The following is a 22999-nucleotide window of genomic DNA, read 5'->3' as shown; positions in this document are numbered from 1 at the left end:
TCTATTAGCCTGCTCATGTGGCAATTGCCAAAATCAATTTAGCCACCCCATACGAGCCCAAAATTTGAGGGTAATCCTATAAAAAGATTTATACTGTAATTACTGATCTCGTATATTTTATTTTATCATTCATTTGTAATATCTTATTGATCTTCTTTGAAGAATTATATAACTAAAACAATAAATGGGCGGAATACGGGCTCACCTTTTTTATGAAAATATATAAATATGTCCATTATCATGTCTTGTATGTAAATATAGAAATTTGTATAGCATAATTCAATATATAAGTTCTTATATAAATAATTGAACAATTATAATCTAAATGAGAAATATATGGAGGAGAAGCCACATATTTCTCACCAACCAAATACTAAAAGTTCAAATCTTCCCCAAAAAGCTTTAAAAAAATAGAGAAAAAAATTAACTCAATATATTGGAGGATAATTTTAAAACATTGTAAAAATAGACGGGCAACTTAGGACTTTCCCTAAAACACTTTGAAACATGGAATTTATTATTTCAAGATTTTATCTTACTTCAAAAGCGCAAAATCCATGCTGGGAGCATGGATTTCCATTTAGGTCAAGAACAAATACGAGACGATTTGCCACCGATAAAAGGTATCAATAGCCGGAGTATAGCATATGATAATTTTAAAACACTTTTACTAGGAAAGGAGTAAATTTGAATCTTTTCCCTCTTTTTTCAAAAAATATTTGTATAATTACCTCACTACCATGCAAAAAATAGGAGAACATGAGGATAATTTTTGATTTATTTCTTCTCATTTCGTTTATTTTTCATTAACTTGTCGAAACAGTAAATGCACACGCACAAGCGTGTTAACCCAATATCTAGTTAGTAAGTAGAGAGATAATCTGAAGATATGCTTGTACATAATATAGCTCGAGATATGTTCTGAAGGCGTGCATGTGAATGGTTATCCTAATAATATGCTTTCTCAAATATCTCACAATAGATTCATTCTACTATGATAGGAATACATACTTTTCACCTGAAAAATATGTTACTGACTTTTTCTTCTTCTATTTACTCGTGTTCCAATTCCATATGAAATGGTTCCAGAATATGTATGCATGCACATGTATATGCAGCAACATAAAGAGCACACAATGACACAATTGATATCTGGAAAACATCATTTTGAGTTCGCGAGAAGGTAACAACAACAAAAGCCAGTGACACATTATGGATCATGTGTGTGCAGGGGAAACCCCTCTCATAATATGAATAAATCAATTGTTAAAACTTATATTAAACAGCAGTGAACTACAGAGAGCTACCACTCGTATCGTTTTATTGTTTCAACCAAACAAACTCAGATCAACCAACATAAACTTGTCGCAGAACATTATAATGGAACAAAAGTATTAAAGCTTAATGCTAGAATATTAAGGATCATTTTAGCACCAGAAAAACTGGGCAGTACCGTCTTTTAGAAATGAAATGGTACACAAGCAAGCCTTTGATGAGTATAATTTATTAGCCGATAGCCAATCTCAGAATCTGAGACAGGTCATAAATACAGATAAAGTTTCAGCCCCTCAAGCAGCAACCTGACCAAATAGACACTTGCGGATCTGCAAGATTTAGGACAGAAATTAAGCAGGAAGAATTCTTGGGAACAATCGAAAAGCAATCATAAAATCTGCAAAATTGATGGAAGCAGCAGCACTTGTTTGATGGACACAAACACAAGGACAGAGTTTTTAGGAACCCTTCGCCACCGCCACCACCCACCCCAAAGAAGAGCAAGCAACATTAGAAAGTTCGCTCTTAATTCACTCCCACCCTTACTACAATGACTAAACACTGGATTCATATTACTGGTGAGTGGTATGTCCAGTCACTCAGTCCATCATTACTTTCATCTATTACTAAACTCGTCTTTATACATGCTTGCTGCTTAAGAATTATATTACCCCGGCCCATAGGGGAATGAATGTTGAAGTTTCCGTATGTCTAGTCTCAACAAAGACTAGAAAGCAACAGACATCCCCACTACTCCAAAAAGCCATATTGTATTAACAAAAACAATAGCAAAGGAGCTTATTGGAGATCTTTAAGCAACAAGGTTAGAAGTACAAAAAGCCATTGAAATGACATGTAAAAATTATTTTATGGCGAACAGCGTAATCAGCAACTGTAAGTATCAACAATGCCTATTCTCCTCCCCCCCCGGCCTCTCATAAAAAAAAACATGTAAAGATGTTTTTTATAGGTAATGAACATGCAAGACGCTTAACTCATCCACATGACATTTGCAAAATGACAAGGGATGCATGACATTTGAAATAGATAGCGGTAACTCGGCAAAAGGACCACAATTGTACAAACATTGGTATAAGGAAAACTAGAAAATTGGAAAGACAAGAACAAAGAATTGTGAGAAGTGTGAAGGTAAGAACAAGAGCAAGTACCTGTGGTAATTTTTTTCGGAAAACAACTTCCAACCTGGCATCAAGTGTGTTCTCACACACAATTTTCCCATCTCGAGAAGCCAGTACCACTCCTCCAGAGCTGTCGAGATAGAGATAAATGAATAACAAAGAGAAGCTACTTAGCATTTCAGAAAGATATATAAAGCAACTTACCAAGAAGGACCATGTGCATTATGATGAGATGGGGCTGGCGGAAGGTGGATGTGGTCAATTATGATCTCAGGTGCATGGACCATAGCCTTCTCTGCATACTCCTCCCTTGCTGCATCCAAAACATCTTCTACCAGCTGTACATCAACTTTTCGACAACGCAGCAGTACAGAAGGCTCTTTAAGTCTGAGTAAACTCTGCAATCAAAGAGTAGTTCCCATCTTATTCCCAAAGAAAGAAGCAACATTAGTTCTAAAAGTCAGCTAGACAGATTGACAAGTCAAGCCCATTATGGTCATAGACAACATAAAATGCAAATAATGTAGCTCTTAATCATTGTGTCGCCTTTTGGAGGTAGCACAAGAAACTAGGAACCTACAAAGGAAAGAAAGATCACAATACAATGAACAATATATGGAAAACTCAAAAACTTCGGTTTTTGAAGGATCTTACTTGAAGAGGACAGAAGAAAGTCAAATTCTTTTGTAATGCTAACCAAATGATTCCTTGGTATCCAAACTGCAACCGCATCTCCAGTAATCTTAACATTTTATCCACCACTCCGCACAACAGAATATCTTTTTCACAATTTTTAAGTTATCATTGTATTTTAAGAATGCAGGAGATAACATTTTAACCACCACTCTGGACGAAATATGAAATATCTTTTCACAATTTTTAAGTTATGATTGTATTCAAATACAGGAGATACCATCGAAACTAAATAAGAATTCATAATCTGGAATACAACAATGCAGATAATATAAATGCAACACTATCAACTGAAGATGTTGATGTTCATCTGATGAATAGCTTGACATTTGTGACTGATTTTCCAAGTTTTGGTAGTTTGTTTCAGAAAATCGAGAAGCAAAGAACAAATTCTCATGGTAATGGTTATTAGTCAGAGGTACCTGAACAATAAGACCATGCAGAAGCTTCTTATAGCTATGGTGGTTGTGGTGATGGCTAACATGTAAGATCTCCTTTGCTGCTGCTTCCTTCATGGAGATAACCAAGTCATCCTGAGCTTGAAGAACTTTGAGCCGAGAGGCATTTAGTTGCATGGAATACTCACTGCAAGAAATGCATAATAAAAGAGAGTTAAAGACTATGCTGGATGATAAAGTTGAAATTAGATAATATTTTTAAAAGAAGTTCAATGTTTCAGAAATTTTAACATGATTTGGCTAACTCCAAGACCAAACATCACAATGAAATCAAATCTCATCTAACCGTGTGGCTTATTTATAAGAAAGGGGGAAAAGGTGAAACGCACAGCAACATGTTCAAATCCGGTTTGAAATCACTTTATCCTACATGAATTGCAGTTAAACAGAAAGGTATTACTGATGAAAGCAGAAACAATGTCAGTGGCATACATTGAAGCCTAAACATTAAGTAAAATGCTAGTACTCCCTCTGTCCCAATTTATGTGGCACTTCCTGTTTTTCGAAATTCAAACTATGTAAATTTTGACCGACATTTTATAATATGTTTTTTCATCATATTGTGGGACTACACCGGGTATGCAGTATCATATTGAATGAGAAAAATTCCAACTTATAGTACTTTTCGTATAGTTTTTTAATATCTAAAATGTTAAAAACATTAAGTTAATCTAATCCAATTCATCTTTCAAAGATTATTCAAATTGGGAAATTAGTAAGTGTTGTAAGAAATTCTTTTTCTAATCGATACCAAACACAATGGACCACAGAGAATATAAAGAAACCAAACTTCACATTCGTAAAATAGTAAAGAGTGAATAGAATTTTGCATTATTTCAATGGGTTAATAAGTGGACCCAAACCCATCCTTCATGTTCTCCACTTCACGTTTTATGAGACTTAATTTATGTCTAGAAATGAATGTTTCAAGTGCAATTAAAGATCATACAATTACGAATGAATACAAGCGTTGTCATACCAGATCAAAAGGTATTTATTATAGTTAAAGTACAAAATCTTTTGAATATCTTCTATTAACCTCATTTTACAATCATTTGTTAAGCAATATGTGGATCCCAAACATTAAAAAATTTCAAGCAAAATTTCAAATTCAGACTGAGTTTTGAACTTGACTCTTCTATAAAGAGCAACATTTATAAACCAAAACTTCAAAAACTCTCAAGTTTAGTCACATTCACAAAATCAGAGAAATTAGAGAAATCACATTTTCTTACGAACTTCAACTTGTTTCTCTTTGCGTTCATATTCCTGTCTGTTATTCTTCTTCTCCGTTATTTATTATAGTTTAAGTACAACATCATTCGAATATCTTCTATTAACCTCATTTTACTATCATTTGTTAAGCAATATATTGATCCCAAACATTAATACAAAGAAAAAACTTCAAGCAAAGATTTCAAATTCAGACTCGAGTTTCGAACTTAAACTCTTCTTTAAAGAGCAACATTTTAAACAAAAGCTTTGAAAGTCTCAAATTTAATCACATTCGCAAAATCAGAGCAAATTAGAGAAATCACTTTTTCTTACGAACATCAACTTATTTCTCTTTGTGTTCTTATTCCTGTCTGATTTCAAATTCAGACCGAGTTTTGAACTTAACTCTTCTATAAAGAGCAACATTTATAAGCAAAAGCTCCGAAAATTTTCAACTTTAGGGTGTGTTTGGTATGACGGAAAATGTTTTCCTTAAGAATTTGAGGGAAAATATTTTTTGGATCAATAAAAACACACCAACGCATCTCCAACCCCCCGCCCACCTACTCCCTGCCTACCCCCACAACTAGAAGCTGCACTCCAGATTCAAAAACCTTATAGTAATTTGCTTTGAATATATGCAAATGCTCTTAAAACAACATTTTCCAACTTGCATACCAAACACAAGAAAATGAGTAGGAAAATCACATATTTTCCGAGAAAATATTTTCCGTCATACCAAACGCGCCCTTGATCACATTCACAAAATCAGAGCAAATTAGAGAAATCACATTTTCTTACGAACGTCAACTTGTTTCTCTTTGCGTTCATATTCTTGTCTAATCTTCTTCTTCTCAGCTTCCACTAGTTGTAACTTCTCAATGTTGAATTCCTAACAACAAAAAAATCACAGCCAATGTATATATTATATATGAGATAAATTCAAGTAAATTCACTTCGTAGTTCGAAATTATAGTACTCCCACCGTCCCAATTGAAGTGTCTTAGTTTAACACGTGGAAAGTTACAATTAAAGAGTTAGTCAAAAAAGGAAATAAGTATTTTTTTAAAACGGACTAAAACGGAAAGTACAATAACAATATACCTAGTGTTCTCACAAGTTATTTCCTATAGATCCCGGCTCGAGAGAACTAAAAAGTAAAGTAAGACGAACAAATTGAAATGTAATAATATGATTTTTTTATAACAAGGACTAAAAATACCTAAAATATATCAAAATATCCTTTAATCTTGTAGTTGTAGTCTTAAACATGACACATGAAAAATTGGAATTAAAGAGTTGCAAAAGAAGGGGACAGACATTCTTTTTAAAAATTAAGACAAATAAATTAAAACATAATATGATTTTTATAACAAGGGGGCTAAAGATAATGTATCAAAACGTCCTTTAATCTTCCGATCTTGAATGTGTCACGTGTAAAATTAAAATTAAAGAGTTGATAGAAAAGAAAATGGACATTATTTTAAAACGGACTTAAGACACACAAATTGAAACGGAGGATGATTACTTCTTCAGCGGAAACGGAAATCTCATTGGCTTTTTCTTCAGCTTCTTGACGAATGAATCTGACCATCTGTTCGATCTGTTTGGATACATCTGTGTCGTTCATTTTGAGATCAGGAAAGGATCCAACGGTGAATATGAAGTGATTTAAGCGAAATCTTGGTTCTCTGATTGATGAGATGTACGAGCTTTCTGGTAGAGCAAAGCCAGAAGCAGCTATAAGATAATTATATTTGTAGTATAAGAAAATAACAAAAATAGTCCCTTATGTTTGAGGGAAGATTCAAAATAGATCTTTGAGTATGCACTAAACTGTTTTGGTCCTTTAAATTTCACAAATTTAACATTTTTAGTCATTGTTAAATATTTACTTGGAATCTGTCTATTAGATTCGATAAGAGAACTATATAAATTAAAATTTTGTTGGAACTCAGATTTAGAGGTACAATATTTGTAGTTTTTGGTATTTTTTAATTTATTTTTTGAGCTTGGTATAACTTTTTAAGGTGTAATTCCTGCTATTTTTATATCTTTTTAGTGTCTAGTGTAGTTTTTTTATGTTGCATACTTTAGGATTTGATGAGACTTTCTTCGTGTTTATTATCTATAAAAAATCAATGTTTTTGTAAAATTTAGTTCGATAAATATTTGATAGAGAAAAAAAATATTAACTTTTGACAAATTAAAGGACTAAAATTGTACAATGGATAGTTAAGGGACTATTTTAAACTTTTAAGGGACTTCTTTTTTTAATCATTTTCTCTTTGTAGTGTTATGCCACTCCTCTTCAGGTATAGATCACTGTCCCCATCTTCTCCCTCGTGATTTAACAAAATTGTTGTAGCTCCCCGTGATGTTTATATAAATGTAATTTAGCATCTCAACTTCTCAAAACTAAATTACTACTTCTATTATTAGCTCCAATCTTTTTTACTAGTCCCTTATTACTAAATCTATATATATTATAAAGCTAGACATATATAAGGTGATGTGACATCTCTTTTTGACCTTCATTTTTATTTATCTTTTTCCTCATTTTTTTTGAATTATTTCCCCTTATTTGATGTCCAAAAAATCTGCATAAATAAATAATAAATTAAATACACATTCTTTATATCATTCATTATTTAACATTAAATTCCATACCCACGTTCTATACCAGATGACTTTTTCCGATTATTTTTTCAGTTTTATCTTTTTCCTATTCATTCATTTATTGTATGATACATCAATTGCACATTACTCTTTCTTAATTGTTTCTAAAGAAACTGAAAGCAGACAGTAATGAAGTTAATTGCTAATTTATTAACTTTAACAGTTGCACAGTTGCTTCTTTTTAGCACCAATGAGTATAATATCATTGTTGTTTACAAAGAATTTGTAGAATAAAAAACTCCATATGTCTAAAAGCACAGAGAAAGCAAAAGAATGGTAAGCCTATTCCCTATAATAAATGTACATTAATTTGTATAAAAAATTTAATTGCCTGAAATCAAAGCAAAAATAAGTTACCAGTTAAATGTGATCCTCAAAAATTTATGTTTTCATCTTCATATTCTCAATTTACCAGTTCTTTTCAACTTCCTCTCACTATTTAACTATAACTACATCAATTTGTGTGTATGGTGTTGTGTGCATTGTATTTTGTCTAAATCTCTTATGAATTTAAGATGATTTGGAAGATACTTTCAGCTTTGTTGGGTGATTAAAAGGTGTGTTGGGTTTGCAATTGTTGTAATTGAGAAAAGGTACTATATAGTTACGTTGAAAAGCGTTGGTGGGTCTTTAATGATTGGCAAGATAATTTGTTTCTGGACTATCTGAAAATTTGATTGCATATACTGTCTTCTTTCTGGAAAGTCTTTTAAGTTTCTTCATATATCTTTTTCCTATGTGATTACTACCTTCGTTCTAGATTTAACTTTCTTTTTGTATATCTGTGAATATTTTGTTCAAATTTCATTTTTCCTATTCAGCTATTCTGCAGATACTTGTAACTACTCCTCACATCGTTCATAATTTTATTTTACAGGTATGTTTGTGATACTTTCAAGTTTCAACCTTGAAAACTAAACCATTGACATTGCAAACTCTTCAAGCCTTGCTAACCCAATGATAATTGCATAGAAAGATTACTTTTTTCTGTACATATGATAATCTTTCTTACTTACCTTATTTCATTTAAATAACTTCATTTTGTTTGAAATTCCCATTTATTTGGTTTAACGTTTGAAAATAGCAACATATATTGTATAATAATTATAGGATATTATAGTAGATCAAACCAAAGTTGATGAGCAAATAAAAAGGATTATATATTGTATATTTATCTAAGATTATATTAGATCAAATTTATGTAGATTAAGTTATGCCCTCCTAGACAAGGAAAGAAGAGTAAATTTAATGATAGATGTATAAAGTGCGAGTTAATAAACTGAATTGTCTTTTTAGAATTTAAGATTTCAATATTATAAAATTATGTTGAATGAATTATATATAAGTTTGACATTCTTATATGAAGAGAGATTGTTTAGCCAGAAATGTTGAACTTCAAATTTGTAGAAAATATCTTTTCGTTCATTCATCCTAATATCACTAAGAATAAATTAAAACAACGCAGCTACTGAAAAGGACGATGACCAAAAAAAAAAAAAAAAAACAGAAAGTAGCTAGGAAATCAGAGCAACACAAAAACTCTTGACAAGAAGAATCACACAAATAGACAGAATATCACATTGATCGAGGAATAAAGGTTGATTTTTTTTTCAATTTTATTTAATAACCGTGCGAAGCGCGGATAGGTTTTCTAGTTAGATATTAAAATCGGATAGTTAAAATAGAAAATACTATCAGACTGTACTGTTATAATAATTATATTATACATGTTCTCCTTCGTCCAGCTGTCACTGATTGCACCCTCCAGATTACGCCACGCCACACTGCTCACTTTACTAAATCAGCTCCTTAAGCCCTAATTGATCTTATTCACTTCGTAGACTCAGACCACCTCCAATCATAACAGCCACTTCTCCCTACGATTAAATCTCCTTCACCCAGCTGTCATGATTCTGCAATCTCACCATGCCACCTTTAATGACTCAACCCTTAATCCCCAAATCAATTTCATTTCTCCTTCGTAAACTCCGATAACCTCAGATCCTAACATTTTGTGGTAGTTAGTGATTTGGTCAACTATGAAATTCAAGTGGATTCTCGAAGAGCTCAAGGATTCTCAGAAAGATCGCCTAAATCTAAGCGATGGAAGCCTCACTATCTTTGTATGCTTTCGCTGGCCTGCCTTTCTCGACTTCGGGGGAGAATCTACCGCTGCGGGCTCTTGCATTTCCATGAGCGTGATCTCTCAAGGTCTTATGGAAGGAGGGAGGAGGGAAAAGGCTTGGGCCTACCTATTCCAATAGGACCCCATAAAAGAACGGAAGAGGTTCCATATTGCCGAGACGAAGGACAACACTTCTGTACGTGATCGTAGTATGTCACGTCGTCTCGTCCCCGTTGCATCGAAGATTCCTACCTTTTGCGATGAATCTATAAAAAAATTCAGTGTCTATACCAAATTATATTAAATAGCTTCAATAAATTAGTAAATGGGGATGATTACACACACACACACTATTTTAAGCACGTGCGTTCCAAATCAATTTTGTATACATTTTCAATATAGTTTACTTAATATTAAAACATGTAACTAATAAGTAGTCGTTCTTCTAATAGTTACGATTTTATTAGATTTGTTATGCCCCTTTTGGTTGCAACTGTCCAATATTAATAATTGGTAGAATGCATCTCAGCTGTTGGTTTAAACTACATGAACTCATCAAAGCCGTCCACTCCTCCATACTATTAAATCTCCTTCGCCCAGCTGTCATGAAATGAGCGTTCTAGATTACGCCACATCATTAGGCCACCTTTACTAACTTAACCCTAAATCCCCAAATCGATTTCATTACTCTCTTGAAGGACAAACTGAAGATTAACATGATTGAAATTGCAGTTTTTACTCTTATAATTTCTTTTTAAAACAAATCTATAAATAATCAAAAGATTAACATGATTGAAATTGTGTCATCATCTGTTTAATTCTTTGTCATTTTTATCAAAGAGCTTAAATTTTAATTGTTCATATGGAAACAAGAAAATTAATAATTACAATAAAAGATGAAAAGTTAAAAAAAATAAAATCAAACCGAATCCTTTAATTTCGTAAGTAAATGATGCAAGAATTTTGCATCCTTCTTTTTTATTGGCTTCATATTTCCTTTTTCCTTGAATATGCAGTAAATTTGTACATCAGTCCCATCACATTCAAATTGTACCATATCACCCGATGTTATTATGTTTCGGATATTATTAGTGTATCCCTCATTCTTCCCTTAGTGTTTTCTTTCATGCCTCTTCTTCTTTTCCTCACACCACTATAGGTAGTATATAGGAGAGAATGATTCTAAGCACCACCATAGGCAATATATAGAAGAGAATAATTATAAGTATTTGGGCGTGGCCATATTTCTTTGTAGAGGAATTTGTTGGATTGGCTTAATCCTCACTGAATGTCATATATAGTAGCTGATGACTTTTCATTTTCTTTTTCAATTAACTCGTGACTCATTTACATTCTAAATTAATATCACATTTATTATATGTTGAATTCAATCAAACGTGTCCATTTCATCCACGTTCATTCTACATTGAATTCATTTAGCAGGTTAAAAGAAAACATATTAGGTTGGCTAATGACTTTTTGACTTTCTAATAGAAGATAAATGAGTTCTTATTTTTACAGCATAGTTAAGAAAGTTAAAGAAAGGAATTTCATTTTTTTAAAATACAGTACATTCAATATAAAATAATTAAGAGAGGAGGTCATAAAGATCATCCCTGACATCGCTACGTGGGCTAGATGCTATATTTATTTTATGAAGCTTTTAATTATTCATTTAGTTTGTAAGTTATGTAGAGAAATGAATTAAAAATTCAAAAAATTGAGAAATAGGAATAGAGACCATAAAGAGGTGCCACATCACCTTATTTATGTCTAGCTATATATATACACATATATATATACTGTTACATCTCAGAAAATTTCGCGTTACTAAGGCTGTAGACGGCTTAATGTGAGCTCAAGGAGGAGCAAATATTACAAGTATAAAGAATGAAATTCTACTGTATTAGCATGAGGATAGCATGCGTATGATATTTGGAATTCGTACAGTATGATTGGAATGATACGTTCCCATTTCCAAGTTGTTATTTCCATAGCTTGCAACAATCCTCCTGGCTTTTGATGCTCGATTTTCACTTGCTGACAATTTGGACATTAAGCTACAAACTCTGCTATATCCTTCTTCATTCCGTCCCACCAATACATTGGTTTAAGGTCGTGGTACATCTTCGTCGCTCCTGGATGAGCGGAATAACGGGAATAATGGGCTTCTTCCAGAATCTGGTGGCGTAATCCTGCAACATCTGAAACACATAACCTACTTCGATACCTGAGAATCCCATCCGCAGAAATCTCAAATGATGACTTTTCCTTCTGGGGAATTGTGTCTTTGTAATAACTCAGCTTGGGATCTTCATATTGGCGCTTTTCACCTCCACTAATAAGGATGAAACAGCTGGGTTATGAACAACTACTCCTGCATTGCTCGAGTCCATTAAGCGAACTCCTAGGCTAGCTAGCTGGTGGAGCTCACGGACTACTTCTTTCTTCTCTGGTTGAACATCCCATAGACTGCCCATGGATTTACGGCTAAGCGCATCGGCCACCACATTCGCCTTTTCGGGATGATATAAAATACTCACATCATAGTCTTTCAATAGCTCTAACTACCGCCTCTGTCATAGATTCAACTCCTTTTGCTTGAAAATATAATGGAGACTCTTGTGATATGTATAAATATCAACATGAACACCATACAAGTAATGTCTCTATATCTTTAGTGCATGAATAACCGTAGCTAATTTAAGGTCATGGGTCGGATAATTTTTCTTATGCTTCCTCAACTGCCTGGAGGCATAGGCAATAACTTTACCGTGCTGCATCAACACACAGCACAACCCGACACCGGAGGTATCACAATAAACTACATAGCCTTGTGATCCTTCTGGAAGTGTCAGGACTGGAGCTGAAGTTAATCTATCTTTCAATTCCCTGAAATTGCGCTCACAAGCATCAATCCATTGAAATTTTGCTGATTTCTGAGTTAGCTTTGTCAATGGCGCAGAAATAGAAGAAAAACCTTCTACAAATCTTTTGTAATATCCTGCCAATCCTAGAAAACAGTGGACCTCTGTAGGTGTAGTAAGCCTTGGCCAAGTCTTCAAAGCCTCAATCTTTTGAGTATCTACTCGAATACCATCAGCTGAGATAATATTACCCAGAAAAGTCATAGAATTTAACAAGAACTCACATTTTGAAAACTTGGCATATAATTCTCGAGTCCGAAGAATCCCAAGAACATTGCGTAAATGATCTATGTGCTCTGCTTTTGACCGAGAGTATACCAGAATGTCATCGATGAATACGATTACAAATAGATCTAGGAAAGGCCTAAACACATTATTCATCAAATTCATAAATATTGTCGGGGCGTTAGTCATCCCAAATGACATTACTCGAAATTCGTAATGACCATATCTGGTTCTGAAAGTCGTCTTCGGAATGTCTTCTTCCCTAACTCTCACCTGGTGATATCCTGATCTCAGATCTATCTTTGAAAACCACTTAGCACCCTGTAGCTGATCAAATAAATCGTTGATTCTCGGAAGCGGATATTTATTCTTCATTGTCACCTTGTTCAAGTGCCTATAGTCAATACACATTCGCAGGGAACTATCTTTCTTTCTTACGAACAAGATAGGTGCTCCCCATGGCAATGATTTGGGCCTAATAAATCCCTTCTCGAGCAAATCCTTGAGTTGTGCCTTTAGCTCTTTCAATGCTGCAGGAGTCATTCTGTAAGGAGGAATAGATATGGGTTCGGTGTCCGGTAGCACATCAATAGTAAAATCAATCTCCCGTTCTGGTGGAAGACCTGGAGGCTCATCTGGAAACTCATTTACAACCGTAACACATTGAAGAGTTGGCAGTTTTGCTTGGGTGTCATGAACCCGGACTAAATGATAAATATAGCCCTTAGCAATCATCTTCCTCGCTTTGAGATAGGAAATAAACCTACCTCGTGGGGATGTTGTGTTACCTTTCCATTCAAGCACTGGTTTTCCAGGAAATTGGAATCGAACCATTTTTGTTCTACAATCCACATTAGCGTAACAGAAAGCCAGCCAATCCATGCCCATAATAACATCGAAATCTAACATTTCCAGCTCGATCAAATCAGCTACAGTATGACGGTCACACACCATAACCACATAATTTTATATACTTGTCTAGCTATTACTGGGTCACTAACAGGAGTAGACACCTCAAAAGGTTTGATGGGTTCGGGTTTCACCCCGATACGGCTAGCAATATAAGGAATGATATACGACAAAGTAGAAACCGGATCAATCAATGCATAAACATCATAGGAGAGTACTGATAATATACCTGTGACAACATCAGGGGAGGACTCAAGATTCTGTCGTCCGGCTAATGCATAAATATGGGGCTCAAGGCCACTCGAACTGGATGCTCCCCTTCTACCCTGCCACGACCTGCTGGAGTCTGGGAGGTCTGCTCAGGAGGGCGCACAGACGAAGAAGAACAAATTGCTGATCCCCGGGGCTATGCCTTATCTTGGCCATTCCTCAATGGACAATCACGCATCATATGGCCAACCCGACCGCAGGCATAACGAGCACCTGAAGCTAAACAGCACTGTCCGGAACGTGGCCTACAACACTGAGTACACTGTAGTAAGGGTGGTCTTATCCGGCTAGAATCACCTCAGTACTGGGAACCTGGAACTCTCAAGCTTTGACCCGATCCAGAATAAATAGGGCGATCAAATCTCCTGCCCGTAAATCGAGGAGGTGCACTAGCCGCGGATTGGCCTGAATACTTGGAGTACTGTTGCCTTTGACCCCCTCTATATTCACTACTATCACCGGCAGATCTGGCCATCTTATTATGCCCTCTATCAATATCACGCTCACCTCTGTGCGGCTACTGCTGCTCTTCTAAATTCTGTGCTTGAGCTTGAATGCGAGAAATATACATCCCTTCCCGGAGTGAAGCTGTGAAGCAGTCTTTAATCAAGTGTGGCCCCAAGCCGCTCACAAATCGATGCACCCGGTCTCCCATATCGGCTACCATAGTCGGAGCATACCTAGCCTATGAATTAAAACGGAGAATATACTCCCGAGCACTCATATTTTCTTGCCTTAAATTCAAAAACCTGTCAGCTCGGGCCCGTCTGACTTCGGGTGGAAAATAATGGTGGATGAAAGCATCTATGAACTCCTGCCATACCGAAAAAGGCGTATTTTCCCCTCTCGAGGATATCCAATTATTGTACCAAAGAACGGCCACATCCCGTAGTCTATAAGAAGCCAACTCCACTGACTCAGTATTAGAAGCATGAATTATCCTCAACGTTCTCAACATCTCATCTCACTAGTCGCTCTTTCACCAGGACCCGTACTCTGTCACTGAACCTGGGCGGAAACTAACTGGGTTAGTAATTGAATAGTCGCGGTCATCTGCTGGCCCGAAGCACCCGGTGGAGGCATTGGAGCTGGAGTGGGGACCCCTTCATGCTCCTCTAAGTTAGGTAGAGTGTGAGAAGCATGAGATGGAGCCTCATTACGGGACTCAACCTCCTCTATATTTACCGGTGGCTCCCGTTCAGTCCGCCTTCTTGTCGCGGTCTTGCCCTTCTGGGCAGCCGTTGCTTTTTTCTTCACAGGCATTGCTGAAATCATAACGCACAATTAGGAAAAGGAGAAATCTTATATTATAGCTCTATCGCACAATCTATGAAGAAGAAGGACGGTCATTATTCCTAAATGTCCCGCAGCCTCTTGTTTATAAGTGTGGCACGCTTCACACCCATAAACAATACTGTATTGGACTGGGCTCGTAGACACACCCTAGGACGGAACTGCTCTGATACCACTTTTGTCACGACCCAACTAGAGGGCCATGACGGATACCCGGAGCTAGCTTACCGAGCATCACCTTTCCATTTATTATCTGCTTCATCCTGAATGAATACAATTCTCAAGTAACACTTAATATAGAACAACCTTCAATCACTCCTCAAAACATATATATACAAATGTATAAGCCCACGAGGCTATAAAATGATATACAAAACATACACTAAAGAGATCATAAGACATCTACTACCCACACATGTATCTACGAGCCTCTAACTGGAATGCTGAAAATCATAAGGACAAGACAGGACCCCGCCATGCCCCATTATGTACACAAAAGAATATACCAATAAACTGTAAGTCCTGTAAGTCCGCTGAACAAGCTTCTAGGAATTTGGACCGTCCCGTACCTACCTGCGAGCATGAACTCAGCGTCCATAAAAGAAAAGATGTCAGTACGAATAATGTATTGAGTATGTAAGGCATGAATAATAACATCATAAAGAAATAAAGAAATATGAGATAAAGAGATAACCTGTATTGCTAGCCTCTGAAGGCGGATATCATGCATGTTAACTTTCTTTAACATCTATCGTACATATATATATATATATATATATATATATATATATATATATATATATATATATATATATATATAACCTGTACTGCTAGCCTCTGAAGGCGGATATCATGCATGTTAACTTTCTTTAACATCCATCGTGTATATATTGAATGTATGTACGATGGATGTTAAAGAAAGTTAACATGCATGATATCCGCCTTCAGAGGCTAGCAGTACAGGTTATATATATATATTTGTATATCATTAATGCTGGGGAACGTGCAGCCCGATCCATTTATCCATATATTCATTGTATATCTATATATTGCCGTGGAACGAACGGCTCTATCCATTTATCCATGTATCCGCGTCCAGGACGATATCATAATATACCAACTGATTAGGTGGCTATGCGTATATAACGCCTCACCTTTTCCCATATCCCCTGTATACATATACATCATATACTATCTATAGTATGCATGAGAGCCCAAGCAAAAGCTATAACTTTATCGGAGTGGCGTAAGGTCGGTACCCCCGATTATATTATGGAACAATCATCGTCGCTATGTCTCGCCTTGAAGGAAATAATGTCATGAGGGGAGACTACAACAAGGAATAACATCAATGAAATCATAAAATAGGATCATCAAGCTCATAATGGCATCAGTTCATAAGCTTCAGAAACTCTAGAAATAGGATCATTATCATCATCATTGTCATAGAACACATCTTATCTCTAGCTCTTAAAAAACTCTTAATAATCTTGAACTTTCAACTTTGGGAAAGTAAGAAAATAATGGAAACATGCATAGGAAATCGTAATGTAAGAGTCATGCCTTTTGAAAGAAGGGGGACTAGCCTTAACATACCTTTGCATTTCCTTAACGACTATACGTTCTCCTTCCAAGCTCACGATTCTACATTCAAGAGAATTCATACTAAGGTTAGGTCATTAAAGACATGCTTAAATTTAAACTAAAGCGACTAAGAACTAACGGAAATTGAGTAGCATTTCCTTTGTTTTCGACAACTTTCTCCATATAATAAAGGCAGAATAGTCTGGTAGGCCCCTGTACTTAACACTTTTTGACATCCCGGTGTTTGTACTTTTATGTTTGCCAACTGAACCCCTCTACGCATCAAAACTGAGCATTTTAAACCCTTTTTTGATCTGCTCATGGTGCGTGTTGTTTAAACGCCTCCACGCTGGCTGCCACGTCAAAAAGTAACAATGTGTAGATGCCAAGTCACATGGAAAATTAAAAAATAATTAAAATCAAATAATAAAAAAAAAACCGAAAAAAAAAACTTCAACAATTAATCCCCTAATCCCCTCCCCATTGATTTATCTCCCCCCCCCCCCCCCCCCCCTTACGTTCTTCCTCCTTCCCATTTGTTTCTCTCTCTTCATGTTCTTCCTCCTCTTCCCTTCCAATTCTTCCTCTTTATATATCATAGAAATAAAATTAAAAGGACTAAAGAAACCAAATTGAGACAAAAAATTAAATATTTTTTGTCCAGATCCAAACGTTGGAGAAGAAGTTTGATGGTCCATTTCCATGGCTGAATGCGTTAGGTGGTGGAGAAGAAGTTTGGTGGTCCATTTTTGTCCAGATAGAAAAGTGGGAGAATAATCACTGTTTTTTTTTTTTTACTTATTTGGAAAAAAGTTTGCCTTGTTTGATTTTTAAAATTTGAGCCTAAATTTTCTCAAAAAACTCAAATCTTTTGGAAGTATTAATGGGTAAAAGACGCATGATTTCTATTTCAAAATCCTTTATGGGTTAATTTTGAGGTGTGGTAAATTTTGAAGATCTTTTGATTGACCCATTTTTGGTTTGTCGGTATTTGATATTTTGATGGGTTTCCTTTCTACAATGAGGTCATATAATTGAATTTCTAAAGAAGATTTGGAATATTGGCCATAGGATTCTATGTTCATGGTAAAGATTCAGATTTGAGAGAAGAAACAAACAAAGAAGATAGGTGAGGAGAGGGGAGAAAGAATTGGACAGAAAAAATTGGAGAGAGAGAGAGAGAGAGAGAGAGAAAAGCCAAGTAAAAAGTTCATTTTCATTCAACAAGGGAGGATGAACATTTGGGAAGAAGATGACACCAAAAAAATGGTTGTTGGTGCTTTTTTAATAGTCCTTACACTCCTTAAACGAGTATATCACACGCACTTCCTAAAAAAATTCCACATGGGATGAGAGGGGTTTAAAATGCTCAGTTTTGATAGGTAGAGGGGTTCAGTTAACAAACATGAAAGTACAAACACCGGGATGTCAAAAGTGTTAAGTACAGGGGTTTCCCAGACAATTCTGCATATAATAAACAACTCCCAAACATCAATAGCAACACCCATAATACCATAATCAATAGACTTTTTCAAGTTAAGCATTGTTCAATTCTCAAACTCCCTTTCAAAGTCATCCATAACCACAACTACAACACGACACCATGTTTATTTTCATATAATACTTCCTCAACGTCATTAGTATCACTCATAACAAGATTATACTCATAGAATACTAAGAATCATGATTCAAGTTAGCTTACTAATCAAAATACCATTAAACCCATATTTGAGCTTCATCTTCTACTTTCTTCCTCCATCCAAGTTATTCAACAACCAAATACTCTTAATAACATGAAATAGATGTAAAACTCACCTTTGATTATGTAAGGATGAACCTTGGATGAATATACTTCACTTGAGAGAACCCTAACTTCAATACCAAAAGGAATCTTGACTTCTACAAACCCTAGTGAGCTTCTCTACACTTGATTCTCTTGGTTCTTAGTGTTTAATCTTTGATTTCTCTTGGGTTGTGTTAATATGATGTGAGGAAATTTCTAGAGCTCTTAAGAGGTGTGGAAGAGATAGGAAATGAAAAATATGAACAAGGGTCATATATATATATATATATATATATATATATATATATATATATAAAGAGAAAAATCTAGAAAAAGTGACCCGACTTGGTTATACAGACACTTATACGGTTCGTATAACTTTATACGGTCCTTATAAGTGACCGTATAATCCCACCAGGGATTGACCTTCTCTGGAAAGGTTATACGGACCGTATAAGTGGTCGTATAACTCCTTTCTTCCGAAATTGTTCCCGTCGATTCGTTAAACCTCAAATCCTTATGGAACCTTCTTGGCACTTGTATAACACTTTATTAACCATATAAGAAGCCCTATATCTCCTCTTCAAGACATTACTAAATAATCATCAACTCAATAATTGCTAAACCTTCCCAAACACAACTTATACTTCACTTCCTTCGACGAACTTAATTTCTCCGATTCGCAATACTTCAAAAATCTTGTAGTATACACCCTTAAGCTATCAAATACCCTCCTTAAGGTCATATGGACTTCATGTTCACCTTAAGTCTTCGTTAGTCTATTCACAACACGACAACACGAAATGTCCGAGGTGTAACATTGTTGAGGAAGAAGTGAATCTAAAGAAGAAGGGGGCTAGTATTGAAAAGCCCATTACTAGTGAAGAAGTGCCGAAAAATGTTGAAGCTCCAAAAGGCAAGGAAGCGGTAGAGGAGGTGCCAAGGGCTTTACCGCCCATTCCAAAGCCTCCTCCTCCCTTTCCTCAATGATTGGCTAAAAAAGTGGATGATGGTAAGTTTCTCAAGTTTATCGAGAAATTGAAAGAACTTTCTGTTGACACCCAATTTTGACTCTCCTTTCTTCCGATTTATTTCCACGAGTTCCTAAATTAGTATAAATTAAATACCTTAGCTTTTACTATTTTTACCAGTTATTATCGTCGTTATTATTATTGTTATTATTATTGTTATTATCGTCGTTATAGTTGTTGTTGTTCTTACTCACTATCACTACTATCAATGCCATTTTTACTATTATTACCGTCGTTATTACTAGTACATTATTATTATAATTATTATCATAATTATTATTATAATTATTATCACTAATTACTTACTTACTTACTTAATATTATCACATATTGAGTGTGAAAGATAACTTATTTGATATAATTAGAAGCTCACGTAGAAATAAAGGAAGAGGTGAAAGGCCAAACTTTCAACCCAAATTACCAGCAAACCCAATCATGTGAAATTAGCTAACAAGCCCAACTTTACCACGAGCCCAAATCAGCCAACAACTCAGCCCATTTGACTGAAGCCCAAGTTTCTTTTAAAATAGCTTTTCAATAGAAAAAGCAATCTAGCCGTTAACTAATTTTGATCCTACGGCTTTCCTTGCCTTATCATTATATTCAGAACTAGGGTTTACATCCTTTTGACCATAGCAATGGCGCCCCACCTCTCCTCTTCCTTTTTGGAGAAAATTCCAACTCTCCTTCATCCCTAAATCAGTAGAGGTCTCACCATTTCGGGCAAGACCTGAAATATCTCGTGCTAAGTATGCTCTTTTGACTGAAAACTGAATTCTGATTGGTGAGTTCAAATTATAATTCTTTTATCATTTTTCTTTTCATTTTTCGTAGTACAAAGCTTTAATTGCTTTTGTCTTCTACCTTCTCTTTTCTGATTTGTGACTGGCATATCCATACAAAAAAAAAAAAAAAATCTCTAACGTTCGCATTTTGAACTGAGTTCTTGACCAAGATTTGGATCAAATCCCGCCCAAATCTCTACCCTAGCAAACCCTAAGTTTGTCCTATAAATACTAGCGTTTGGAGTCCATTTCAGGAAGGGTTCGGGCCACCACTCTTGCCTTTAAAAAGCTCTTGTTTTCTTCTCTTTTCTTACCTATGAAAATTCAACTGCTTGCTGCTATCTTTTTATATCTAAAAAATACTCGAGTTCGAGGTCGGAGTTCGTCGAATCTAAGACCCCCTACCCTAGTTAACTGCACCCGCAAAAGGTCAGTGTCGATATCCCTCTTTGATGCTGTTAATACGCGATTTGATGCGTGTTTTTACCAACATGTGAAAATAATAAGTTTGCTAGCCATGTTTCTGCTCTTAAAAATTATGTGTTAAAAATCTCTGTTTTAGTGTTGAAGTGATATTTATTAAATGATTGTTATTTGATCCTCTTTGTTTTGAGTGCTGTACAAATCACATTGTATGCTTCTAAGTGTTTAGAGAAAATAGGAAATAAAATCTGATCCTTTTCGTTACTCTTTTGGTTGAAATCAGAGTGGGTGTGTTTAAAAAATAATCGTGTTTTAAGTTGTTCTTGCCTTAGTGGTATTATAATATGTTAATGTAAATTTGATACTGGTGCGACACGATAGAATAATGTGTTTGAGGTTTTCGGCATTCAAAATGGTCTCACAGGGATTTTATGGCCAAACCATGACGCTATACGTTTTACTGCTATGTTTTTATTTCATTTTAATGCCTTCAGATCCTGTTTTGATTTCTTTTTCACCATATATGTCATACTCTTGGCTTGTAGTATATTTTTATTCATTGATAAAAGAAAGTTTCTGGGTGTTTTGTTTTAAGACTTAAAAAATGACTGCACTTCTACATTGTTCTTTGTTTCAGTAGAACTGGTACTGGAAAATATGCAATTTTAGGGGTAATATTATTTATTTTCTCCAAGACTTCCTATAGTAGATGTTAGCTTACCAGTGTTTGACCTATGGTAGTTATTTGTGACCCATGGTAATCTCCCGTTTTAATGTTAAGATACTGAATACTTAAATTTGACCAAGTGTTGTTTGAATTCTAAAGTTATACCTAGCTGTTGAGAATTTTGGTTTACTAGGCCAGTTGTAAATCCTTTGGTAATGAACTATAGTTGTGTTGGTCTTATATATTGGATTTCTATGTACTCCTAAATCTGTTTAAGTCATTTGCTCACTATGAAAAGATAAAATTGCTCTTACTAATTTTTATTTTTTTCTCTCTTTTACATGTACACTTTGGAGCAAGTGAAGTCTTAATTCGGGACTCTCTCAAAACTTGGAGTCTTAACCCAAGACTCTCCCGTTACCCGAACATGGAGTCAATTTCGCAGAGTTTCCTTTAAATGCATCGAATCTCCCAAGAGGAGGAACGAGCGACTTTCGCTTCGGGCCTCCCATGGAAATCTTTCCTCTACCAGTCGTTCTATTCTTATTATTTTTGTTGACTTGTGTTCTTATTATTTTTTGTTGACTTGTGTATGTTTGGGTTTATCCCAGTTTTGGGGTTGTAGGATAAATTTATAGTAGTTAATACAAGTTTTAGTTTTATCATTTAGACTATCCCCCTATTTACTATATTATTAAGTAGAGTAGTATTTTCATCGCTTAAAAAAGTGGTAATATTTATATAAAAACTTGAGATAACAAACTTGACAACAGTTTTTGAAGCAGTCCTATAGCCGTTGAAATATATTAGTGTACCATTTGAACTTGTGTATTTCTCAAATCTTATGTTACTCTTTGCTAAAAGACGTAGCTTTGGAGTAGGTGGATTAAAAGTGCCACTTATGGTTGTGAGAGATTTTCAAAGGATAAGAACCTATTTGAGACTTGCCTATGTTTTAAGCCAGCAACTTTTTATTTTTTAAAATCATTTTGGTTCCATAACATTTTTAAAACTGCTCAAACGTATTTTTAGAACAATGAAGGTTCATATCACTTTTCTCTCTATTTGGTCATCAGAAAAATCCCAACAACTTGTAGAGATTTTTTTTTTTCCTTAGCGAAATTTTAAATTTGACGAGTAGTATTCATGTAATAATATTTTACACTTGTTAATTATAAGTTATTTTTCTTAAATACTTAGAGTGTCTAAACGCTATTTTTATAAATATTTAGATCTTACATTAATCAACCTAAATTTGGTCGGTTAACCGTAGTTAACGGATCTTAAAGGATGTTTAATCCCTTCCCTTTAGGATAACTAAGAACCCTTACCTAGAATCACATTAGTTAAGTAGACCATTAATCAGAGTTAATTGTAAGCATTTACTTAGTTAAAATAGGTGTCTAAATTCACCTTAAAAGTAATTACGTGGTGACTCCTTAAGTTAAATAATTTGGAATCACCAATATGTTGTACTCCGCTTTGACCCGGTTAAAATGAGGTATAACACTTTCAATC

The 22999-nt window shown here is 35.0% G+C and overlaps 1 protein-coding gene and 1 long non-coding RNA gene across 3 annotated transcripts; one reads left to right on the top strand and one right to left on the bottom strand.

Moving 5' to 3' along the window:
* Positions 1-1251: 1251 nt before the first annotated feature.
* Positions 1252-6518, bottom strand: LOC132603819 (V-type proton ATPase subunit E-like). Its single transcript, XM_060317090.1, has 6 exons — positions 6309-6518; positions 5572-5672; positions 3530-3692; positions 2619-2812; positions 2445-2544; positions 1252-1604 (listed from the first exon to the last, which is right to left on the bottom strand). The coding sequence occupies exons 1-6, from the start codon at positions 6408-6410 to the stop codon at positions 1569-1571; spliced, it is 696 nt and encodes a 231-aa protein (XP_060173073.1). The 5' UTR covers positions 6411-6518; the 3' UTR covers positions 1252-1568.
* Positions 6519-20196: 13678 nt separating this feature from the next.
* On the top strand, positions 20197-22146 carry LOC132603818 (uncharacterized). 2 transcript variants are annotated; one of them, XR_009568545.1, is made up of 2 exons: positions 20197-20390; positions 21847-22146. It is a non-coding gene; the product is annotated as an uncharacterized LOC132603818 (long non-coding RNA). The 2 variants fall into 2 exon arrangements; XR_009568546.1 differs by having other exon boundaries at positions 21838-22146.
* The last annotated feature ends 853 nt before the right edge of the window (positions 22147-22999 follow it).

The sequence above is a fragment of the Lycium barbarum genome, chromosome 7 (genome assembly GCF_019175385.1).
Source record: "Lycium barbarum isolate Lr01 chromosome 7, ASM1917538v2, whole genome shotgun sequence".
NCBI classification, from domain to species: Eukaryota; Viridiplantae; Streptophyta; class Magnoliopsida; order Solanales; family Solanaceae; genus Lycium; species Lycium barbarum.
The sequence above is the reverse complement of the archived record's forward strand: the minus strand, read 5'-3'. Positions and strand labels throughout refer to the sequence as shown.